The sequence below is a fragment of the Cydia amplana genome, chromosome 21, assembly GCF_948474715.1.
Source record: "Cydia amplana chromosome 21, ilCydAmpl1.1, whole genome shotgun sequence".
In the NCBI taxonomy this organism is placed as follows: domain Eukaryota; kingdom Metazoa; phylum Arthropoda; class Insecta; order Lepidoptera; family Tortricidae; genus Cydia; species Cydia amplana.
The window spans coordinates 10,966,654-10,989,892 of NC_086089.1; the positions used below are offsets into that span (position 1 = coordinate 10,966,654).

Below are 23,239 nucleotides of genomic sequence, written 5' to 3' on the forward strand. Positions count from 1 at the left end.
TACACATTTAATACTCAAATGTGAGGGTATTTTGGCTGAAAATATTACTGTATATTATTAAATAATAATTTATAAAAAAAACGTTTACAAAAAAATAATAGGTGAGACTTGAAGAGTCTATTCTGTTATTGTCGATATGTTGTAGTCGTCATCAGATATATCGGAGCGGCCGAGGTGCTCAAAAATATCTGAACACGCACTCTAACGCGTTGACAATAGAGGCATAGTGTAAAAAGTAAGTGATATTTGCGTAAATGCCGACACCGCTCAAGAACACAGTAGGGATGCCACAGACTCACACAACTGCCCAATTACACTTACTATAAGACACGCTAGCCCTGTAAGTAGTACCGAGCTACTAACAATGGCGATGTATGCAGCTCGGGTGCGCGACCCAAGCACGATTGCCCTGTCTAGACGACTTCGTCGAATGACTGTATTGTTTTATAGACTGTCATAGAGACGTGTTCATATAGGGGTCCCGTTGTTTCACATAAAGTTTTAAGTCATAATGTATTGTTTGTCTTATTATCATTAGTCATAAAACTGAAACCGTTAACTTTTCAGGATTTTCGTAAGGTTATATACATACTACTGATACGTTAGGTTAGGTTTTATGGCAATCCTGAAAGGTGACGCGTTTCTGAACCTTGTGTGTGTGTGTGTGTGTGTGTGTGTGTATGTGTGTGTGTGTATGTGTGTGTGTGTATGTGTTAGCATGAGTCGGGAGGGCTGAGCGCCTTCAGCAGCTTGTTGTGTGTGTGTTAGTGTATGTGTGTGTGTGTGTGTGTGTGTGTTAGCATGAGTCGGGAGGGCTGAGCGCCTTCAGCAGCTTGTTGTGTGTGTGTGCCCCGAACAGCACGGTGAGCAACGCCACGCCGTACCCGGTCGCACGCTCGCCCTGAGGAACACAATACAAAAAATGTGTCAAAATGGTTGGCAACTGTCAAAGGTTTGCATAGATGGCGCCATCGTAGCTTGCCCCATTTTCTATGAGATTTTACTTAGTGCTGGGCATAAAATTCCATTAAAATTCAAAAATTTTACACAATTCTAAGGATTGACAGGGCAAGGGCTGTTAGGAACGCCATTTGACTTTGACCCTTATTCCTTCACTGATATGTGTTAATTTGTTAATATTGAAATTCACGCCATCTACTCGAGACTAGGCCAAAGGTATGGTGCAATCTTTTCGAGCGGTGGCCCCATAAGCTTTGGCATACTGTCGGGTAGATGGCGTTAGTTTTAATATTAAGTAAATTAACACATATCAGTGAAGGAATAAGGGTCAAAGTCAAATGGCGTTTCTAACAACTTTAATTTTAAGTCGAAAGATGGCAGTAAATGTACTGTGTCTACATAATTTATAATGAGAGTAAATCTGTACATATACACTCTATTACAGTGGTTCCTAACCTTTTCAGTCTCGTCGACCCTATGACTAACTAGGGAACCTGATTTTACCCCTCCTTCCAATGGTAATAAAAAAAAAACGTGTACGTTTGTTGTATTGTTATATTAGTTTAGCTTATTACCCCCGTAAACTACCAGTTTTACCCCCACGGGGGTAATTACAGCTAGGTTAGGAACCACTGCTCTATTATCATTGATTTATACGTAATATGTCCTATTTATTATTATACGTACCGAGTGCGCCGGCGCCGGCATGTCGACGTGCAGCCACGTGCCGGGGAAGTCGAACCCGAGGTGCCGCGGTCCTGCGTACATGTACATACATGTACGTACATCACTAGTTGATACGTACCGAGTGCGCCGGCGCCGCCATGTCGACGTGCAGCCACGTGCCGGGGAAGTCGAACCCGAGGTGCCGCGGTCCTGCGTACATGTACATACATGTACATACACCACTAGTTTATACGTACCGAGTGCGCCGGCGCCGCCATGTCGACGTGCAGCCACGTGCCGGGGAAGTCGAACCCGAGGTGCCGCGGTCCTGCGTACATGTACATACATGTACGTACGTACATCACTAGTTTATACGTACCGAGTGCGCCGGCGCCGCCATGTCGACGTGCAGCCACGTGCCGGGGAAGTCGAACCCGAGGTGCCGCGGTCCTGCGTACATGTACATACATCACTAGTTTATACGTACCGAGTGCGCCGGCGCCGCCATGTCGACGTGCAGCCACGTGCCGGGGAAGTCGAACCCGAGGTGCCGCGGTCCTGCGTACATGTACATACATCACTAGTTTATACGTACCGAGTGCGCCGGCGCCGCCATGTCGACGTGCAGCCACGTGCCGGGGAAGTCGAACCCGAGGTGCCGCGGTCCTGAGTACATGTACGTACATCACTAGTTTATACGTACCGAGTGCGCCGGCGCCGCCATGTCGACGTGCAGCCACGTGCCGGGGAAGTCGAACCCGAGGTGCCGCGGTCCTGAGTACATGTACATACATCACTAGTTTATACGTACCGAGTGCGCCGGCGCCGCCATGTCGACGTGCAGCCACGTGCCGGGGAAGTCGAACCCGAGGTGCCGCGGTCCTGAGTACATGTACGTACATCACTAGTTTATACGTACCGAGTGCGCCGGCGCCGCCATGTCGACGTGCAGCCACGTGCCGGGGAAGTCGAACCCGAGGTGCCGCGGTCCTGAGTACATGTACGTACATCACTAGTTTATACGTACCGAGTGCGCCGGCGCCGCCATGTCGACGTGCAGCCACGTGCCGGGGAAGTCGAACCCGAGGTGCCGCGGTCCTGAGTACATGTACGTACATCACTAGTTTATACGTACCGAGTGCGCCGGCGCCGCCATGTCGACGTGCAGCCACGTGCCGGGGAAGTCGAACCCGAGGTGCCGCGGTCCTGCGTACATGTACATACACCACTAGTTTATACGTACCGAGTGCGCCGGCGCCGCCATGTCGACGTGCAGCCACGTGCCGGGGAAGTCGAACCCGAGGTGCCGCGGTCCTGCGTACATGTACATACATGTACATACACCACTAGTTTATACGTACCGAGTGCGCCGGCGCCGCCATGTCGACGTGCAGCCACGTGCCGGGGAAGTCGAACCCGAGGTGCCGCGGTCCTGAGTACATGTACGTACATCACTAGTTTATACGTACCGAGTGCGCCGGCGCCGCCATGTCGACGTGCAGCCACGTGCCGGGGAAGTCGAACCCGAGGTGCCGCGGTCCTGCGTACATGTACATACATGTACATACACCACTAGTTTATACGTACCGAGTGCGCCGGCGCCGCCATGTCGACGTGCAGCCACGTGCCGGGGAAGTCGAACCCGAGGTGCCGCGGTCCTGCGTACATGTACATACATGTACATACACCACTAGTTTATACGTACCGAGTGCGCCGGCGCCGCCATGTCGACGTGCAGCCACGTGCCGGGGAAGTCGAACCCGAGGTGCCGCGGTCCTGAGTACATGTACGTACATCACTAGTTTATACGTACCGAGTGCGCCGGCGCCGCCATGTCGACGTGCAGCCACGTGCCGGGGAAGTCGAACCCGAGGTGCCGCGGTCCTGCGTACATGTACATACATGTACATACACCACTAGTTTATACGTACCGAGTGCGCCGGCGCCGCCATGTCGACGTGCAGCCACGTGCCGGGGAAGTCGAACCCGAGGTGCCGCGGTCCTGCGTACATGTACATACATGTACATACACCACTAGTTTATACGTACCGAGTGCGCCGGCGCCGCCATGTCGACGTGCAGCCACGTGCCGGGGAAGTCGAACCCGAGGTGCCGCGGTCCTGCGTACATGTACATACATGTACATACACCACTAGTTTATACGTACCGAGTGCGCCGGCGCCGCCATGTCGACGTGCAGCCACGTGCCGGGGAAGTCGAACCCGAGGTGCCGCGGTCCTGCGTACATGTACATACATGTACATACACCACTAGTTTATACGTACCGAGTGCGCCGGCGCCGCCATGTCGACGTGCAGCCACGTGCCGGGGAAGTCGAACCCGAGGTGCCGCGGTCCTGCGTACATGTACATACATGTACATACACCACTAGTTTATACGTACCGAGTGCGCCGGCGCCGCCATGTCGACGTGCAGCCACGTGCCGGGGAAGTCGAACCCGAGGTGCCGCGGTCCTGCGTACATGTACATACATGTACATACACCACTAGTTTATACGTACCGAGTGCGCCGGCGCCGCCATGTCGACGTGCAGCCACGTGCCGGGGAAGTCGAACCCGAGGTGCCGCGGTCCTGCGTACATGTACATACATGTACATACACCACTAGTTTATACGTACCGAGTGCGCCGGCGCCGCCATGTCGACGTGCAGCCACGTGCCGGGGAAGTCGAACCCGAGGTGCCGCGGTCCTGCGTACATGTACATACATGTACATACACCACTAGTTTATACGTACCGAGTGCGCCGGCGCCGCCATGTCGACGTGCAGCCACGTGCCGGGGAAGTCGAACCCGAGGTGCCGCGGTCCTGCGTACATGTACATACATGTACATACACCACTAGTTTATACGTACCGAGTGCGCCGGCGCCGCCATGTCGACGTGCAGCCACGTGCCGGGGAAGTCGAACCCGAGGTGCCGCGGTCCTGCGTACATGTACATACATGTACATACATCACTAGTTTATACGTACCGAGTGCGCCGGCGCCGCCATGTCGACGTGCAGCCACGTGCCGGGGAAGTCGAACCCGAGGTGCCGCGGTCCTGAGTACATGTACATACATGTACGTACATCACTAGTTTATACGTACCGAGTGCGCCGGCGCCGCCATGTCGACGTGCAGCCACGTGCCGGGGAAGTCGAACCCGAGGTGCCGCGGTCCTGCGTACATGTACATACATGTACATACACCACTAGTTTATACGTACCGAGTGCGCCGGCGCCGCCATGTCGACGTGCAGCCACGTGCCGGGGAAGTCGAACCCGAGGTGCCGCGGTCCTGCGTACATGTACATACATGTACATACACCACTAGTTTATACGTACCGAGTGCGCCGGCGCCGCCATGTCGACGTGCAGCCACGTGCCGGGGAAGTCGAACCCGAGGTGCCGCGGTCCTGCGTACATGTACATACATGTACATACACCACTAGTTTATACGTACCGAGTGCGCCGGCGCCGCCATGTCGACGTGCAGCCACGTGCCGGGGAAGTCGAACCCGAGGTGCCGCGGTCCTGCGTACATGTACATACATGTACATACACCACTAGTTTATACGTACCGAGTGCGCCGGCGCCGCCATGTCGACGTGCAGCCACGTGCCGGGGAAGTCGAACCCGAGGTGCCGCGGTCCTGAGTACATGTACGTACATCACTAGTTTATACGTACCGAGTGCGCCGGCGCCGCCATGTCGACGTGCAGCCACGTGCCGGGGAAGTCGAACCCGAGGTGCCGCGGTCCTGCGTACATGTACATACATGTACATACACCACTAGTTTATACGTACCGAGTGCGCCGGCGCCGCCATGTCGACGTGCAGCCACGTGCCGGGGAAGTCGAACCCGAGGTGCCGCGGTCCTGCGTACATGTACATACATGTACATACACCACTAGTTTATACGTACCGAGTGCGCCGGCGCCGCCATGTCGACGTGCAGCCACGTGCCGGGGAAGTCGAACCCGAGGTGCCGCGGTCCTGCGTACATGTACATACATGTACATACACCACTAGTTTATACGTACCGAGTGCGCCGGCGCCGCCATGTCGACGTGCAGCCACGTGCCGGGGAAGTCGAACCCAAGGTGCCGCGGTCCTGCGTACATGTACATACATGTACATACACCACTAGTTTATACGTACCGAGTGCGCCGGCGCCGCCATGTCGACGTGCAGCCACGTGCCGGGGAAGTCGAACCCGAGGTGCCGCGGTCCTGCGTACATGTACATACATGTACATACACCACTAGTTTATACGTACCGAGTGCGCCGGCGCCGCCATGTCGACGTGCAGCCACGTGCCGGGGAAGTCGAACCCGAGGTGCCGCGGTCCTGCGTACATGTACATACATGTACATACATCACTAGTTTATACGTACCGAGTGCGCCGGCGCCGCCATGTCGACGTGCAGCCACGTGCCGGGGAAGTCGAACCCGAGGTGCCGCGGTCCTGAGTACATGTACATACATGTACGTACATCACTAGTTTATACGTACCGAGTGCGCCGGCGCCGCCATGTCGACGTGCAGCCACGTGCCGGGGAAGTCGAACCCGAGGTGCCGCGGTCCTGCGTACATGTACATACATGTACATACACCACTAGTTTATACGTACCGAGTGCGCCGGCGCCGCCATGTCGACGTGCAGCCACGTGCCGGGGAAGTCGAACCCGAGGTGCCGCGGTCCTGCGTACATGTACATACATGTACATACACCACTAGTTTATACGTACCGAGTGCGCCGGCGCCGCCATGTCGACGTGCAGCCACGTGCCGGGGAAGTCGAACCCGAGGTGCCGCGGTCCTGCGTACATGTACATACATGTACATACACCACTAGTTTATACGTACCGAGTGCGCCGGCGCCGCCATGTCGACGTGCAGCCACGTGCCGGGGAAGTCGAACCCGAGGTGCCGCGGTCCTGCGTACATGTACATACATGTACATACACCACTAGTTTATACGTACCGAGTGCGCCGGCGCCGCCATGTCGACGTGCAGCCACGTGCCGGGGAAGTCGAACCCGAGGTGCCGCGGTCCTGCGTACATGTACATACATGTACATACACCACTAGTTTATACGTACCGAGTGCGCCGGCGCCGCCATGTCGACGTGCAGCCACGTGCCGGGGAAGTCGAACCCGAGGTGCCGCGGTCCTGCGTACATGTACATACATGTACATACACCACTAGTTTATACGTACCGAGTGCGCCGGCGCCGCCATGTCGACGTGCAGCCACGTGCCGGGGAAGTCGAACCCGAGGTGCCGCGGTCCTGCGTACATGTACATACATGTACATACACCACTAGTTTATACGTACCGAGTGCGCCGGCGCCGCCATGTCGACGTGCAGCCACGTGCCGGGGAAGTCGAACCCGAGGTGCCGCGGTCCTGAGTACATGTACGTACATCACTAGTTTATACGTACCGAGTGCGCCGGCGCCGCCATGTCGACGTGCAGCCACGTGCCGGGGAAGTCGAACCCGAGGTGCCGCGGTCCTGCGTACATGTACATACATGTACATACACCACTAGTTTATACGTACCGAGTGCGCCGGCGCCGCCATGTCGACGTGCAGCCACGTGCCGGGGAAGTCGAACCCGAGGTGCCGCGGTCCTGCGTACATGTACATACATGTACATACACCACTAGTTTATACGTACCGAGTGCGCCGGCGCCGCCATGTCGACGTGCAGCCACGTGCCGGGGAAGTCGAACCCGAGGTGCCGCGGTCCTGAGTACATGTACGTACATCACTAGTTTATACGTACCGAGTGCGCCGGCGCCGCCATGTCGACGTGCAGCCACGTGCCGGGGAAGTCGAACCCGAGGTGCCGCGGTCCTGCGTACATGTACATACATGTACATACACCACTAGTTTATACGTACCGAGTGCGCCGGCGCCGCCATGTCGACGTGCAGCCACGTGCCGGGGAAGTCGAACCCGAGGTGCCGCGGTCCTGCGTACATGTACATACATGTACATACACCACTAGTTTATACGTACCGAGTGCGCCGGCGCCGCCATGTCGACGTGCAGCCACGTGCCGGGGAAGTCGAACCCGAGGTGCCGCGGTCCTGCGTACATGTACATACATCACTAGTTTATACGTACCGAGTGCGCCGGCGCCGCCATGTCGACGTGCAGCCACGTGCCGGGGAAGTCGAACCCGAGGTGCCGCGGTCCTGCGTACATGTACATACATGTACATACACCACTAGTTTATACGTACCGAGTGCGCCGGCGCCGCCATGTCGACGTGCAGCCACGTGCCGGGGAAGTCGAACCCGAGGTGCGCCAGGATGAACAACCCGGCGCAAGATGGCTGCGCGTTGCCGCGGTCCTGTGTGGAAGAAAAATAACTTTAAAATCTAAGACAACAGGCGGTCTTGCCGCTTAAAAGCTATCTGCAGTAGTCTCTACCAGGGATGTAACGGATGTGGTTTTATCGGAACCGAAAGCGGAACCAGATGTTTTAAATTTAGTTTATCGGAACCAGAAACGGAATCGGAACCGAAAACGGAACCGGAACCAGAACCGGAGCCTGAGTCAGTACTATCAGTAGGTATACATTACACAACACAACACATACGAATAGGTACTTTAAATTCGAAAACACGGATAAACCAGAACATCTAATTACTGCAGCACGTGGCAAGCGGGGCTATGAGCGAATGACTGGTATAAACCTGTTGGTTTTTGATGTACACCGCTCATGTCCCGCTGCCGCGCCAAGCATTGACATCCGATATAACTTCCGTTTCAAAAGTAACGGAACCGGAACAGAAACGGATGTGTAATACCAAACGGAAGTTCCGACTTAACGGAAACGGAAACGGAGCTCTGTAACATCCCTGGTTTCTACAATACATTTGACTAGAGCCCATCAACGTGCACACTAGCGCCACTGCTAAATAATCGTGTTTTTTTTAATTTAACGAAAGATATTTTAAAAAGGGGGCCGCTACATACTGTATCTTGTATTAAAGTACCTTTTGAAAACATCAAACTAGTTTTTATGTTGCCGAATTGGTCAGTCTATGCGTCCAAAGTTAAAACGGCCGCTTTTGTTTTGAGTTCATAGATTTGTGAATCCAGCAACAGAGAAACTAGTTTGATGTATTCAAAAGGTACTTTTTCTACTCCAGCACTTAAATGTGTCAATTAAAAGACTGACAGTGATATCTAAAGCAATGTCATTTGAATGCTTTGTCTATAGGCTCATAAGATGACTGCTAGCAGTCATCTTATGAGTATAATACAACTGCTTTATTTTTTTTAAAGATACAAGTTCCGATCATCTTGATTGAAAGAGGTATGTTTTCATTTACAATAATAACTCTTTTTTTTTTTTTAATACTAACTCTTTTTTTTTTAAATAATAACTCAATTTTTTTTTAATAATAACTCTTTTTTTTTAAATAATAACTCTTTTTTTTAATAATAACTTTTTTTTTTTTTTGCTGCAGCTGTCATAGAAAAAGTAATGTATGCAACAGCTCATAATTGGTTCTTAAAATTCTCGGGTCTTTTTTTACAAAACTCGACTACGTCTCGTTTTGTAACTTCGACCCTTGAATTTTAAGAACCCTTATTATATCACTGTTGCATAAAACTTTTTTTCTACTCCAGCACTTAAATGTGTCAATTAAATGACTGACAGTGATATCTAAAGCAATGTCATTTGAATGATTTGTCTATAGGCTCATAAGATGACTGCTAGCAGTCATCTTATGAGTATAATACAACTGCTTTATTTTTTTTAAAGATACAAGTTCCGATCATCTTGATTGAAAGAGGTATGTTTTCATTTACAATAATAACTCTTTTTTTTTTTTAATAATAACTCAATTTTTTTTAAATAATAACTCTTTTTTTTTTAATAATAACTCTTTTTTTTTGCTGCAGCTGTCATAGAAAAAGTAATGTATGCAACAGCTCATAATTGGTTCTTAAAATTCAAGGGTCTTTTTTTACAAAACTCGACTACGTCTCGTTTTGTAACTTCGACCCTTGAATTTTAAGAACCCTTATTATATCACTGTTGCATAAACTACTATTAGGAAACAATAGAGACCCGAATGGGACAAGGGTAAGATGATGGTTAAGTCATAATTTTAGCCAGCACAAAATTACTGGAGGTTGAAAATGGTTCCGTGCCCTCAGATACCCTTATTACTATTAAAGTATAGTAGTTTATGCAACAGTGATATAATAAGGGTTCTTAAAAATTCAAGGGTCGAAGTTACAAAACGAGACGTAGTCGAGTTTTGTAAAAAAAGACCCGAGAATTTTAAGAACCAATTATGAGCTGTTGCATACATTACTTTTTCTATGACAGCTGCAGCAAAAAAAAAAAAAAAAAAGAGTTATAATAAAAAAAAAAGAGTTATAATAAAAAAAAAAGAGTTATTATTTAAAAAAAATTGAGTTATTATTTAAAAAAAAAAAGAGTTATTATTGTAAATGAAAACATACCTCTTTCAATCAAGATGATCGGAACTTGTATCTTTAAAAAAAATAAAGCAGTTGTATTATACTCATAAGATGACTGCTAGCAGTCATCTTATGAGCCTATAGACAAATCATTCAAATGACATTGCTTTAGATATCACTGTCAGTCATTTAATTGACACATTTAAGTGCTGGAGTAGAAAAAAAGTTTTATGCAACAGTGATATAATAAGGGTTCTTAAAATTCAAGGGTCGAAGTTACAAAACGAGACGTAGTCGAGTTTTGTAAAAAAAGACCCGAGAATTTTAAGAACCAATTATGAGCTGTTGCATACATTACTTTTTCTATGACAGCTGCAGCAAAAAAAAAAAAAAGTTATTATTAAAAAAAAGAGTTATTATTTAAAAAAAAAAGAGTTATTATTAAAAAAAAATTGAGTTATTATTTAAAAAAAAAAGAGTTAGTATTAAAAAAAAAAAAAGAGTTATTATTGTAAATGAAAACATACCTCTTTCAATCAAGATGATCGGAACTTGTATCTTTAAAAAAAATAAAGCAGTTGTATTATACTCATAAGATGACTGCTATATGAGCCTATAGACAAATCATTCAAATGACATTGCTTTAGATATCACTGTCAGTCATTTAATTGACACATTTAAGTGCTGGAGTAGTAAAAGTACTATAGCAAGTTACCGCGACGCTGTTCTTCATGTCGGCGACGGTGGAACTAAATTCCGTAAAGTGCAGCTCCGGCGCGAAGGGCAGCGCGTGCGCCAGCTCCCCGGCGCGCAGGCCCGCCGCCACGCAGCGCCGCTCGATACTAGCGCTGTTGGACACGATACCCGCGTGGTACTTGCCCGTTGCCGTGCCCTGCCATCAAACACATGTATAGGTGAACCAGGATCTATTGAGGGTGCGCCATGTTGCGGAATTTCACTGGAACTAATTTTTTCATACTACACTGAATTGTCACCCTATACATGAGAATAACAGCGCCCTCTTGACAATTATCATATATTACTGGTCAGGCTATAGCATGGTCTAATAAAACAAGGTCTTCTCTTCCCAGAGTGTCACTTGCCTACGTCACAATAACATTGCCACTTTATTTCAACATAACATGTTACATGGGTACATTATATCTATGGTTAATAAGTTAATTTATTTCTTTATAATTTAATAATTTTCATTTATATGTATTTTATCTTAAATTTTACAATAACACGTCATTTTTAATTATTCGTTAGCAATATCTTCCGATTCACGAAAGAAATTTCAGACGTTCGGGTAATTCTGTTTACACTACTGGCAACACAGGATAGCGCTGTCACATTTGACAATCCGCCATTTTGTCCCTGACCGACCGTCCTTGTCGAACGCGTGTTAATTGTTATTTCCTTCTCGCTCAGTGTCAGCAGTCGCAGTGTTTTCCAAACTTTTCACGTCGTAAGCTTCGTAATTAATGTTTTGTTACGAAAATGGTTGGCTGCTCTATTCGGAACTGTAAGAGTAGGAGTGAAAAGTGCAGTATAGATTTGTTTTATTTTACTATGTTTCTACATGAATAACTTAAAATTAATGCCGTCAAAATAATTTTCACTGTTGGTTAAAATTCTCCCACATTTTAAAGTTTGAGAACCTGTAAACAGCATGATGACGTAGGCAAGTGCCAGTTAGGTCATTCGCGAATCTCGGAATAGAGTACCAGGCGGAGTATATTATTATACCATGGGCTATAGGTAAATAGTGCACCGCAGTGAAAAAATAATTAAAAAGCGACTACGCAAACAGGCGGTTTCCCACAGGCGGTTTTCGGCGGCTGGGGTTCCGTAGCCAAATGGCAAAAAACGGAACCCTTATAGATTCGTCATGTCTGTCTGTCCGTCCGTATGTCACAGCCACTTTTCTCCGAAACTATAAGAACTATACTGTTGAAACTTGGTAAGTAGATGTATTCTGTGAACCGCATTAAGATTTTCACACAAAAATAGAAAAAAAAAACAATAAATTTTTGGGGTTCCCCATACTTCGAACTGAAACTCAAAAATTTTTTTTTCATCAAACACATACGTGTGGGGTATCTATGGATAGGTCTTTAAAAATGATATTGAGGTTTCTAATATCATTTTTTTCTAAACTGAATAGTTTGCACGAGAGACACTTCCAAAATGGTAAAATGTGTCCCCCCCCCCCCCCTGTAACTTCTAAAATAAGAGAATGATAAAACTAAAAAAAATATATTATGTACATTACCATGTAAACTTCCACCGAAAATTGGTTTGAACGAGATCTAGTAAGTAGTTTTTTTTTATACGTCATAAATCGCCTAAATACGGAACCCTTCATGGGCGAGTCCGACTCGCACTTGGCCGCTTTTTTTGCTAAAAAGTGATCTATTCCAGGTATTCCGGACAGGTTATTTCCTTTAATGAAGTACGTTTCAACTCTCTGACGCAATATTATAGGATTCTATGTTATCTTACATGAAAGTTTAATGGAGATATGTAACATGCTTTAACAGTTAGCATACCCATATTTAAGATTTAGTATAGTAATGAAAATGCTAACGCCTAAGACAATCATACTGTTTGTTTCCGAAAATACAAAAACACGACGTAATCAATTATTTGTTTTTTTACTTATAACTTCGTAATTGTAACAAAATATTTAGTTGTGTATTGTAGTACTTTGTTACCTAGTAATATTAACTCACATTTATAAACGGGTCTAACCAGTGAAACCTGTGTCGAAACGTCGGTAAATAAAGGTATGTGAATAAATTTCGCGTTAGATCCGTCTATAAATGTGAGTTAATATGTGTTCAAAACGCGAAAGTTTTAAATATTATACCTAGTAATACCTCCCTGGGTCGGTACCGGCCTATTGTCACATATACGGCCACGTCCACGATATGGTATCTTTTAAGTTGTACTGTAGTAAATGTTGTACAGTCAGCAGCAAAAGTTGCTAAGCGGGCGAAATGTTCTAAATGCTCTTGACGCAACTATATTGTTAAGAGAATAAGAGCGTGTCAAGGTAATTTTGAACACCTCGCCCGCTTAGCAACTTCTGCTGCTCACTGTAATAGGGTAGCCAAAGTTCAGTATTCGAATAAAATTACTATTCGTGGCGTCTTTAGTATCAAGTCCCCGGTTCGGAGACCTATCAGCAGAGCCCGGAATTTTCACGGGAAAACAAAAGATTGTCGCAATGTTACTAGTGTTAGAAACATTTTATTAACGATATCGATAGTTGTGTAATAGAAGGAAGAAACAACGGTCCACCTAATAAACAAAATATTTATTTTAAAAATTACGTGAGGTTTGTATAAAATTACATAGAATCAGACGCAATTTCTTCTTCGAAATCCGCGTGAGTACAAACAGCAGCACATGATATTTTATTTGGTTCCTGATAGTGATAAGAGTAGAAAATCATTAGGTAATTTCTCTACATTTTCTGGGAGTAGACAGTTTCGTTTATCACTATAAAGTCGTGGAATGTATGCGGCCCAATACATTCCATAGGTAGTATGCATGTAATTAGGCTAGTTTAATTAAATTTGTATGCCAGTTTGTAGGCACAATGTGGAGATCCTATGTACTTACATAATGTAAATAGTTTTAAGACCTCTTTGTGAGCCCACTATTGACAAATAAATGATCAATCAATCAATCAATCACGACTCTTCTTTTTCAGCACAGACTATTCGATAAAAATACTCGATATCGATAAAAAAATGTTTCTAACACTAGTAACTTTGCGACAGTCTCTTGTTTTGCCGTGAAAAATCCGGGCTCTGCTAATCAGCATACATACCTGTGCGCCGGTGAGTGTGGCCACGTCCACGATGGTGTCGGCCTTCAGGTCCCGGTGCGCGTACACCACCCCGTCACTCAGCACCAGCCGACCTGAACATTACAGATGGTTAGACCACAGACAATCCAACCTCTAGACATAGCATAGTCGCGCTACCCCCTCTGCCACACATACGGTAGCGTTACTCCATCTTAGAGTCAATCCCGTGCCGTGATTGGTCCGTGTCTTTGAACGGATCAATCACGGCACGGGACTCGCTCACCTCGTCCCCCCGTATTTTTGGCAGCATCGGTTTCATGAAATAATTGGCCTAAGCTCAGTCTATAGGTTGGATTGTCAGTGGGTTAGACCATTTCACAAAATCATCATCATCTACCTCGCGGAGTGGTGCTACTATTTGCCGAAAATCGTTTTTTCCTATAGTTCGTTTTTTTTTAGCATTACAAAGAACTTGAAAGAAGGTAAGCGATTTTGACATGTCTTTTAATTGAAAAACACTTTATAAAAATCAATAACCATTACTTATGAAAGCAGAAGACTATAAAAGATCGTATTAGATTCATAATTGTTACATATTTGCCATAACTTATTTTTAAAATGTGTTTTTCAATTAAAAGACACATCAAGATTGTTTAGCTTATTTCTAATGCTAGAAAAAACGAACTATAGTTGCGAACTCTGCCATTAGCAAATTTTACCACTTTTTAATTTCTCAATAATTTCTCAATAGGTTCTTTTCCCGATAGCATCTCTAACCAATTCGCATATTTTATTGAACAATATTGATTTACATTACAGATAATAAGAAAAGTTATCCAAACTATTCGAATGGTTGAAAACGTATCAGGAAAATAAGCTATTGAAATATGTATAATTATAATAGGAAAATATGCGAATTGGTTAATAGTACATTACTGCAGACGCCGGGAAAGAAGGGCTTGGGACGGCTAGGCATGTATAGTGCTTTTCTCAAACATGCAATGAAATAAAAAAATACACCACTCAAAAAAACAAATTTATAATCTTTATAATAAAAATCCAACTTCACAACAAAAGTTTTTTAATTTTCCTTCCAATCCCGCCATAATTGTTTTTTTTTTACGGAAGTCGTCCATATTTCGCGTGTGTAGTGTTCGAATAGACCTTATTAGGGCCATTATACACAATCTGATAATAAGAATCTCAATTTCTATTTCTATAAATAAAATAAATGCAGAGGATTTTAAATATTGTCTATGGTCTCTGGTGACTTACGTATAGACAAAATTTTAAATTTATTCATCAACACATTGTATCATACAGATTCGTATTCTTAATATCAGTACGTTCGTGTATAACAGGCGTTACACACGGATATTTTGGTCCGATAACCATTCATTCACCAAAAAAAAAAAAATATAATTCGGCTGTTTAGTCTGTTCATGGACACAGACCCCATGTTTACAATAGAATTTAAAAAAAAATTACTTCCCGGCCTAGGCCTTCAATTTCGTATGAAATTCCTTTACAGTTCTCTGGAGGTGCTCCGCCCTAAACGTGATACTTCGAAGCCTGATATAACGCCCGGAGCGACGACATTTCATTGCATGTTTGAGAAAAAATGTTTCCGGGAAAGGAAGCTAGTGAGAAAGAATAAAATGGTAAATTTTGCGGATGGAAATATTTCTTCCAGTAAAATTCGATTTTCGGAAAATGATCGCTACGCTCACCTCGCGTTGTCCCGGCATTTTGCCACGGCTTATGGGAGCCTGGGGTCCGTAGGCACTAGTTTTTACGAAAGCGACTGTCATCTTACCTTCCAACCCAGAGGGGAAACTAGGCCTTGTTGGGATTAGTCCGGTTTCCTCGCGATGTTTTCCTTCACCGAAAAGCGACTGGTAAATATCAAATGATATTTCGTGCATAAGTTCCGAAAGACTCATAGGTACGAGCCGAGGTTTGAACCCGTGATCTCCGGATTGAAAGGCGCACGCTCTTACCGCTAGGCCACCAACGCTGTACTATTTCATGTATAATAAAAATAATTATAATATTGTGAAGATAATGTAGTACCCTCAGCATCAGTGTTGTTGATTTCCACAGTGCGGCCAGAATACAGCTGGTGGATATCGTCAGGCCTGTAAAGATTTATCTACGTTATCTCCGTACGATTTATCTACGTACGTTATGACATCAATTTAAACATTTAAATTTTTTACAATTTTATATTACACTAGCGACCCGCCCCGGCTTCGCACGGGTTACACAAAACCTTAACAAATTGTGTACCTAAACTTTCCTCAATAATCACTCTATGGCTAGGTGAAAACCGCATGAAAATCTGTTCAGTCGTTTTTGAGCTTATCGCGAACATACACAGACAAACAGACAGACGCGGCGGGGACTACATAGTATAAAATAAAGTCTGTCTGTCTGTTTGTATGCTTAGATCTTTAAAACTACGCAATTTTGATGCGGTTTTTTTTAATAGATGTGATTCAAGAGGGAGGTTTATGTATAATTTGTTAACCCGTGCGAAGCCGGGGCAAGTCGCTAGTCAACTATAGGGTCTTACCACAGAATAAGTACAGAAAGGACACTTCCTACAAAACCGAAGTTTGACAGCGATTCAGGGTCGAATCATGCCACTATCCCTTTCGGCTATTTAGGATTGTCAAAATTCAAATCCTTATCTTCAAAGGGACGTCAAGTTGTGTCAACCCTAATAATTGCTCAGAGCGATGCTGAGCCGAACGGAGCCGAGTTTGCCCGAAGTCAGGAGTGTCTCCCCACTGGTCTTAAGTGTCCATTGTATACCCGACTTGGGTTACCGTTGAACATAGACTAGGAATCCTCTAGACGGAGTTTAGAACAATTATTTCATGAAACCGATGCTGCCAAAAATACTGGGGTGCGGGGGACGAGGTGAGCGAGTCCCGTGCCGTGATTGGTCCGTTCAGACACGGACGTCACACAAAGACTGACTCGAAAATGGAGTAATACTACCGTATATTTGTGGCAGAGGGGGTAGCGTTACTATGCTCAGTCTAAAGGATGTCTTGTCTGTGCCGTTGAAACTCACTTGTAGGGGCTTATTACAAGGCAGTAAGGTGAAAAAGTGGATACATCTCTTTGTAGTCGACTGTACTAAAGAACACCTCTGTAACACGGTTGTACAATAAAGAACTATCTTATCTTATCTTATCTTACCTAGTAGCGTCAGGGCCGACGGCATTTTCAGCCAGACAGAGCACGGCGTGCAGGTTGACCGTCGGCTTGGCTTGCACGGCCGCGGCGAACGCTCCCAACACGGCCGCTGCGCCCGCGCAGTCGCCTTTCATACCCACCATGGAGGTCTGTCGACAAATATAGCTGGTCAACCAAATCTTGTCAGTAAAAAGCGGCCAAGTGCGAGTCGGACTCGCCCATGAAGGGTTCCGTATTTAGGCGATTTATGACGTATTAAAAAAAACTACTAACTAGATCTCGTTCAAACCAATTTTCGGTGGAAGTTTACATGGTAATGTACATCATATATTTTTTTAGTTTTATCATTCTCTTATTTTAGAAGTTACAGGGGGGGGGGACACACATTTTACCACTTTGGAAGTGTCTCTCGCGCAAACTATTCAGTTTAGAAAAAAAAATGATATTAGAAACCTCAATATCATTTTTGAAGACCTATCCATAGATACCCCACACGTATGGGTTTGATGAAAAAAAAATTTTTGAGTTTCAGTTCAAAGTATGGGGAACCCCAAAAATGTATTGTTTTTTTTCTATTTTTGTGTCTTAATGCGGTTCACAGAATACATCTACTTACCAAGTTTCAACAGTATAGTTCTTATAGTTTCGGAGAAAAGTGGCTGTGACATACGGACGGACAGACAGACGGACAGACGGACAGACGGACAGACAGACAGACATGACGAATCTATAAGGGTTCCGTTTTTTGCCATTTGGCTACGGAACCCTAAAAAAGGCGCGAAATTCAAATTCTCTATGGGACGCGATCCCTTCGCGCTTACATTTTTCAAATTTGCCGCCTTTTTCTACTGTCAAGATCTGGTTGACCAAGTTTATAACAAGTTTACCTCTCTAGAATTCTCACCATCTTCCTCGCGTCGTCCCGGCATTTTTGCCACGGCTCATGGGAGCCTGGGGTCCGCTTTGCAACAAATCCCAGGAATTGGCGTAGGCACTAGTTTTTTACCTCTCTAGAATTCTACACGGACTCTGCCGAATCCTACACCAGAAAAAGTGACTCGGAAGAAAACCTCTGTGTCACCTGAAAAATGATATCTCGTTTTTAGGGTTCCGTAACTTCCGTACCCGAACGGTAGCCTTAATGCTGATACTCGTACCACCAGTGTCATAGCATAGACAATCCTTTTTCCGACCCAAGCGACACTCACACTCTCATCAATCCCCGGCACATTATAGGACAGCGACACTAGTGCCGGCGGGCAGTTAGCCCCGCGGCCGACGCCGTAAATGCCGCCCATTAACACTGACTCACTGACCGATCATCAAAATTCTAAGGTACGAGGGGCGTTCAAAATATTCTCGGTATTGATATCTTACGACCTCTTCTAAAATTTCTTTCGTTACTGGCCGCTAAGGTTTATTCATTGACATTAAAAAAAAGTATAATTTGAACCGAGATAGTCTTTTGTTTTTCTGCAATTGCTGAACAAACATGAACATAATGTGCGAATTGACAATGTTAACTAAATTAGAACATCGATGCGTGATAAAATTCTTGACAAAACAGGGTAAAAATCAAAAAACCATAAAAGAGGAAATGGATTGTGTTTACCGTGGGTCTGCTCCTTCTTTATCTACCATTCAAAAGTGGTCAAGCGAGTTTAAACGCGGAAGGGAGAGTATTGAAGATGACCCTAGACCTGGCCGGCCTGTAGTAGCTACTTCACAAGAAAATATTGATAAAGTGGAAAAACTTATATTGGAAGATGGTCGAGTGAAGGTAAAATCTATAGCACAAGTAACCAATCTCTCTATTGGTACCGTATATGATATTATACATGACCATCTTAATATGTCAAAAGTAAGTGCAAGATGGGTTCCGCGAATGCTGACTCGGCTTCAAAAAGACATGCGTGTAGCTTGTTGTTCCGATTTTATTGACCTGTGCGGTGAAAATCCTGATGAGGTGCTGCAAATAATAGTTACTGGAGATGAAACCTGGGTTCATCATTATGACCCAGAGAGTAAACAAGAGTCCATGCAGTGGCACATTAAGGGTTCAGCTCATCCTAAGAAGTTCAAGGTCATCCCTTCAGCTGGCAAGGTCATGGCCAGGATATTTTGGGATTGTGAAGGAGTATTACTAATCGATTATAAAGAAAAAGGTGTAAATATCACAGGACAGTACTACGCTAACATTCTACGTCAATTAAAGGATGTAATTAACGAAAAGAGGCGAGGAAAGTTAACCAAAGGTATTCTGCTTCTGCATGACAACGCCCCCGTCCATACTGCTCATATTGCCAAGGCAGCTATTGTTGAATGTGGGTTTAAAACTGTTACTCACCCACCGTATAGTCCGGACTTAGCCCCCAGCGACTTCTTTTTGCTCCCCAATCTTAAAAAGGATCTGCGTGGAAATAAATTTTCTGACGATGAAGCATTGAAGGCGGCAGTGGAGGAGCATTTTTACACGAAAGATAAAAAATATTTTTACGAGGGATTAAAAAAAATAATTGATCGATCTTTTAAGTGTATGAACATAGGGGGGGAGTATATTGAAAAAATCTAATAACACTTTTAAATCTAAATTTCGAGCATACTTGTTGAACGTACAAACTACATAATTGTCTCCTTCCTGTCGCCTGCTTGCTTACCTACCCAGTAACTCCAGTATGCAAGCCAACAACGGTCCGCAACGTTAAGCATGCTAAAATGCTGAACTACTGTTTAATTTAAGTTTATTCTTGGTTGTAGTTTCCCTCTTTTATTGTATGTATTTTGTAATCTGTGTCTGAATTGTGTGTTGCCACTCGTTTAGTCTTAGTTTAGATGTAGATTAGTTTTAAGTCAGGTACCCACTGAAAATCAGCGTCATGGCTTGCCGTGGCATTATGCTGAGTGGGGATCCTGTTTAGCATCTAAGTTGTTTGTGTTACTTGTATTGTGTGTTACTTGTACCTGATGCTAAATAAATGTATTTCTTCTTCTTCTTCTTCGATCATCAAAATTCTAAGGCACTTTTAGTAGACGTATACGCTTCAAATTTTGGCCAGAATTAGTATTTAGCCTATGAAGTAAGGGAAAAGTCACAAAAATGAGATTTGACTCACCCTAGCTTTAATGCTGAGGCCGCCAGTGTCATAGACGATCCCTTTTCCGACCCAGGCCACGTTTTTCTCAACCCCGGGTACGTTGTACGAGAGGGACACTAGTGCTGGCGGGCAGTTGGTGGCCTATTCCTTAAGGATTCACTCACTCACTTAACCGATCATCGAAATTCTAAGCTACTTCTAATTGAGATATGAGCTCCAAATTTTGACCACCAACAGCATTTAACCTATAAAGCAAGGATAAATTCAGAAATGTCCAAATTTAAGTCGTTTTCATGGGACTTAACTCACCCTAGCCTTGATGCTAAGACCACCAGTGTCATAGACGATCCCTTTTCCGACCCAGGCTACACTTTTATCGACCCCGGGCACGTTGTAAGACAGGGACACTAGTGCTGGCGGGCAGTTGGCGGCGCGGCCGACGCCGTAAATGCCGCCCATGCCGCGCGCCTTCAGTTCCTCGCCGCGAATGATGGTGGGCTCGGGGAGATCCAACTCTTTGGCCACGCGGCAGGCCTCCTGAAATTCGAAATTGCACGTGTAGTTGTATGTATATGTATTTATCCTGTCTGTCTGTCTGTATGTATGCTTAGATCTTTAAAACTACGCAACGGATTTTGATGCGGTTTTTAGAGTGATTCAAGAGGAAGGTTTATACTGTATAATTTGTTAACCCGTGTCGCTAGTAACATAATATAATATAACATTTTACATATTTTAATTTTTAAAAATTTCTTGCAGATATTTTGGCCACTGTTTCATGGTTTACCGACACTTCTCTGAAACTATGTAATCCGTATATCCCTGCGTCCGTAGCGATTGTATGACTTGTTTGTTTAATTCCAGATCCGGCTTATAACGTTGAGAGCAGGCAACTATCTTCTTAATGACCCCATACTCGACCTCCATTTCACCAGCCCCTGACACTGATCCACCGGCCAGGAAGCTGGACGTTACTCCCTGATGATTCGACACGTATATTTTACCATCAGGTGCCATTACAAAAATCGCAGGCGGACCCTGTTCATCAACCTCGTTCCAGGTGTGCACCAAACGATAGTTCGATAAATAACGCAGCTTCCCATCTCGAACGAAAACCTCGAACGCTGCTCTCTGTTGCTCATTGTAATATGTAACACGTTGACACGCACTTTGCTTACAGTCATACTCGTTTTTAAACCGCTCTTGCAAATTATACGTGCCGTAAGCGATGGCAAAACTCCACGCGGACGAAGTGTCGCAATGGACATAGCTCTCACAGACATCTTTGTTCAACCATTTGCAAATTCCTATATCATCCCCGTATACGTATAACGACTCGTTGAACGCGTGCATGTCCCATAAACTGTCATTTTGGATGCTCGCATCGACGGTTAGACATTTGGTTGCAGGGCCTTCTATATTCGAGCATTTCAGCAGTTTTCCTGTATGTGTTAAAACATACGTGTGTACTCCGATGCTTGCGAGACCCGAAATACCCGCATCAGCTTCGTATACTTCTCTAGATATGTTGGATGTTAAGGAACAGCGTATCACTCTCCCAGAGCTCAGTCCGGCGTACATATTGTCTTCGATTTGAATTAATGAGTCAACAGAGTACTCCATTTTATGTAGAAACTTGCAACTTGGTTGGTGTAGTTCACAGCGTAGAATTATCCCATTTTTGAGACCCGCGTAGAGATGTCCCCTCGCATTAACTAAAGACCGCACTTCTACGTTGCCCGAATAGAAGGTCTCGCAATCTTTGCTATTTAAATGACATCTCAAAATTGAGCCGGATTCTAAACCTGCGTAAATATACTCTCCGCTAATAAGCAAAGAGTAAATTATACTACCGGCTTGATAAAAGATCTCGCATTTGTCAGGACTTTCTCGATTGCATCTTTCTAGATTCCCGTCGAGTTTTCCGACGAATGTAACTGGATTGGCGTGTAGTGTTGTTGGATTGGCGTGTACTGTTGTTGGATTGGCATGTACTGTTGTTGGATTAGCGTTGTGTTGTTGGGGCACGATGTCGGTGGGTGTCGCCGCGGCTGATGCCACCAACACGCACGCAAACAGGACGAGCTTCATGCTTGAGCGTGCGGTTCGAAAGAAACTATCAAACTGAATGCTCTAGTGTCGGCGGTATATATCGAGAATATTGAGATTAAGACGCGGTGCAAATTTCAGAGATCGGAAGGTCAATATTTTCTAGATAAGTGTAGCTATTTAAAAAATAATAATTGAACGAGTTGAGGTTATGTACTTAATTATGTAATAAATGTTGTTTTCTCAATACTTTCACTTAATAAACATGTTATTCTCTTGAATTAATCTTAAATCACGTTTGACCTTTCTGTAGTCAACGTCGCATTAGCACAGAATAAATAATAGTTCTACCGTACAGAAAGGACACTTCCTACAAAACCGAAGTTTGACAGCGATTCCGGGACGAATCATGCTATCCCTTTCCAATGTATCGCACTATCCCCTCCGGCTATTTAGGGTTGTCAAAAATCAAGTCATTATCTTATTAAATAAAAAGACACGTCAAGATTATTTACCTTTTTTCTAATGCTAAAAAAACAAGTGCGAGTCGGCCTCGCCCACCGAGGGTCCCGTACCTACTTTTTAGTGTTTGTTGTTATAGCGGCAACAGAAATACATCATCTGTGAAAATTCCAACTGTCTAGCTATCACGGTTCATGAGATACAGCCCGGTGACAGACAGACGGACAGCGGAGTCTTAGTCTTAGTAATAGGGTCCCGTTTTTACCCTTTGGCTAAAAACGAAGTATAATATTCTATACTGGTAGAGTCTACTGATACCATTGACGTATATCTCAGAACGTGCCTTACGTGCACTAAAAACCGGCCAAGTGCGAGTCGGACTCGCGCACGGAGGGTTCCGCACCATCAACAAAAAATAGAGCAAACAAATCGTGTTTGTTGTACGGGAGCCCCCCTTAAATATTTATTTTATTTTATTTTTAGTATTTGTTGTTATAGCGGCAAGAGATAAATCTTTTG

At 44.9% G+C, this 23,239-nt stretch overlaps 1 protein-coding gene across 1 annotated transcript in view; it reads right to left on the reverse strand.

The window, feature by feature from the left end:
* Positions 1–796: 796 nt before the first annotated feature.
* Positions 797–23,239, reverse strand: part of LOC134658229 (probable aminopeptidase NPEPL1) — a 28,141-nt gene continuing 5,698 nt past the window's right edge. Inside the window, exons 6-12 of the mRNA XM_063513840.1 lie at positions 20,519–20,746; positions 17,118–17,263; positions 15,981–16,045; positions 13,929–14,020; positions 10,803–10,979; positions 7,884–7,994; positions 797–901 (exon numbers count right to left, since the gene is read on the reverse strand). Of these exons, the coding sequence (XP_063369910.1) occupies positions 797–901; positions 7,884–7,994; positions 10,803–10,979; positions 13,929–14,020; positions 15,981–16,045; positions 17,118–17,263; positions 20,519–20,746 (924 nt within the window). The remainder of the gene's footprint in view (positions 902–7,883; positions 7,995–10,802; positions 10,980–13,928; positions 14,021–15,980; positions 16,046–17,117; positions 17,264–20,518; positions 20,747–23,239) is intronic.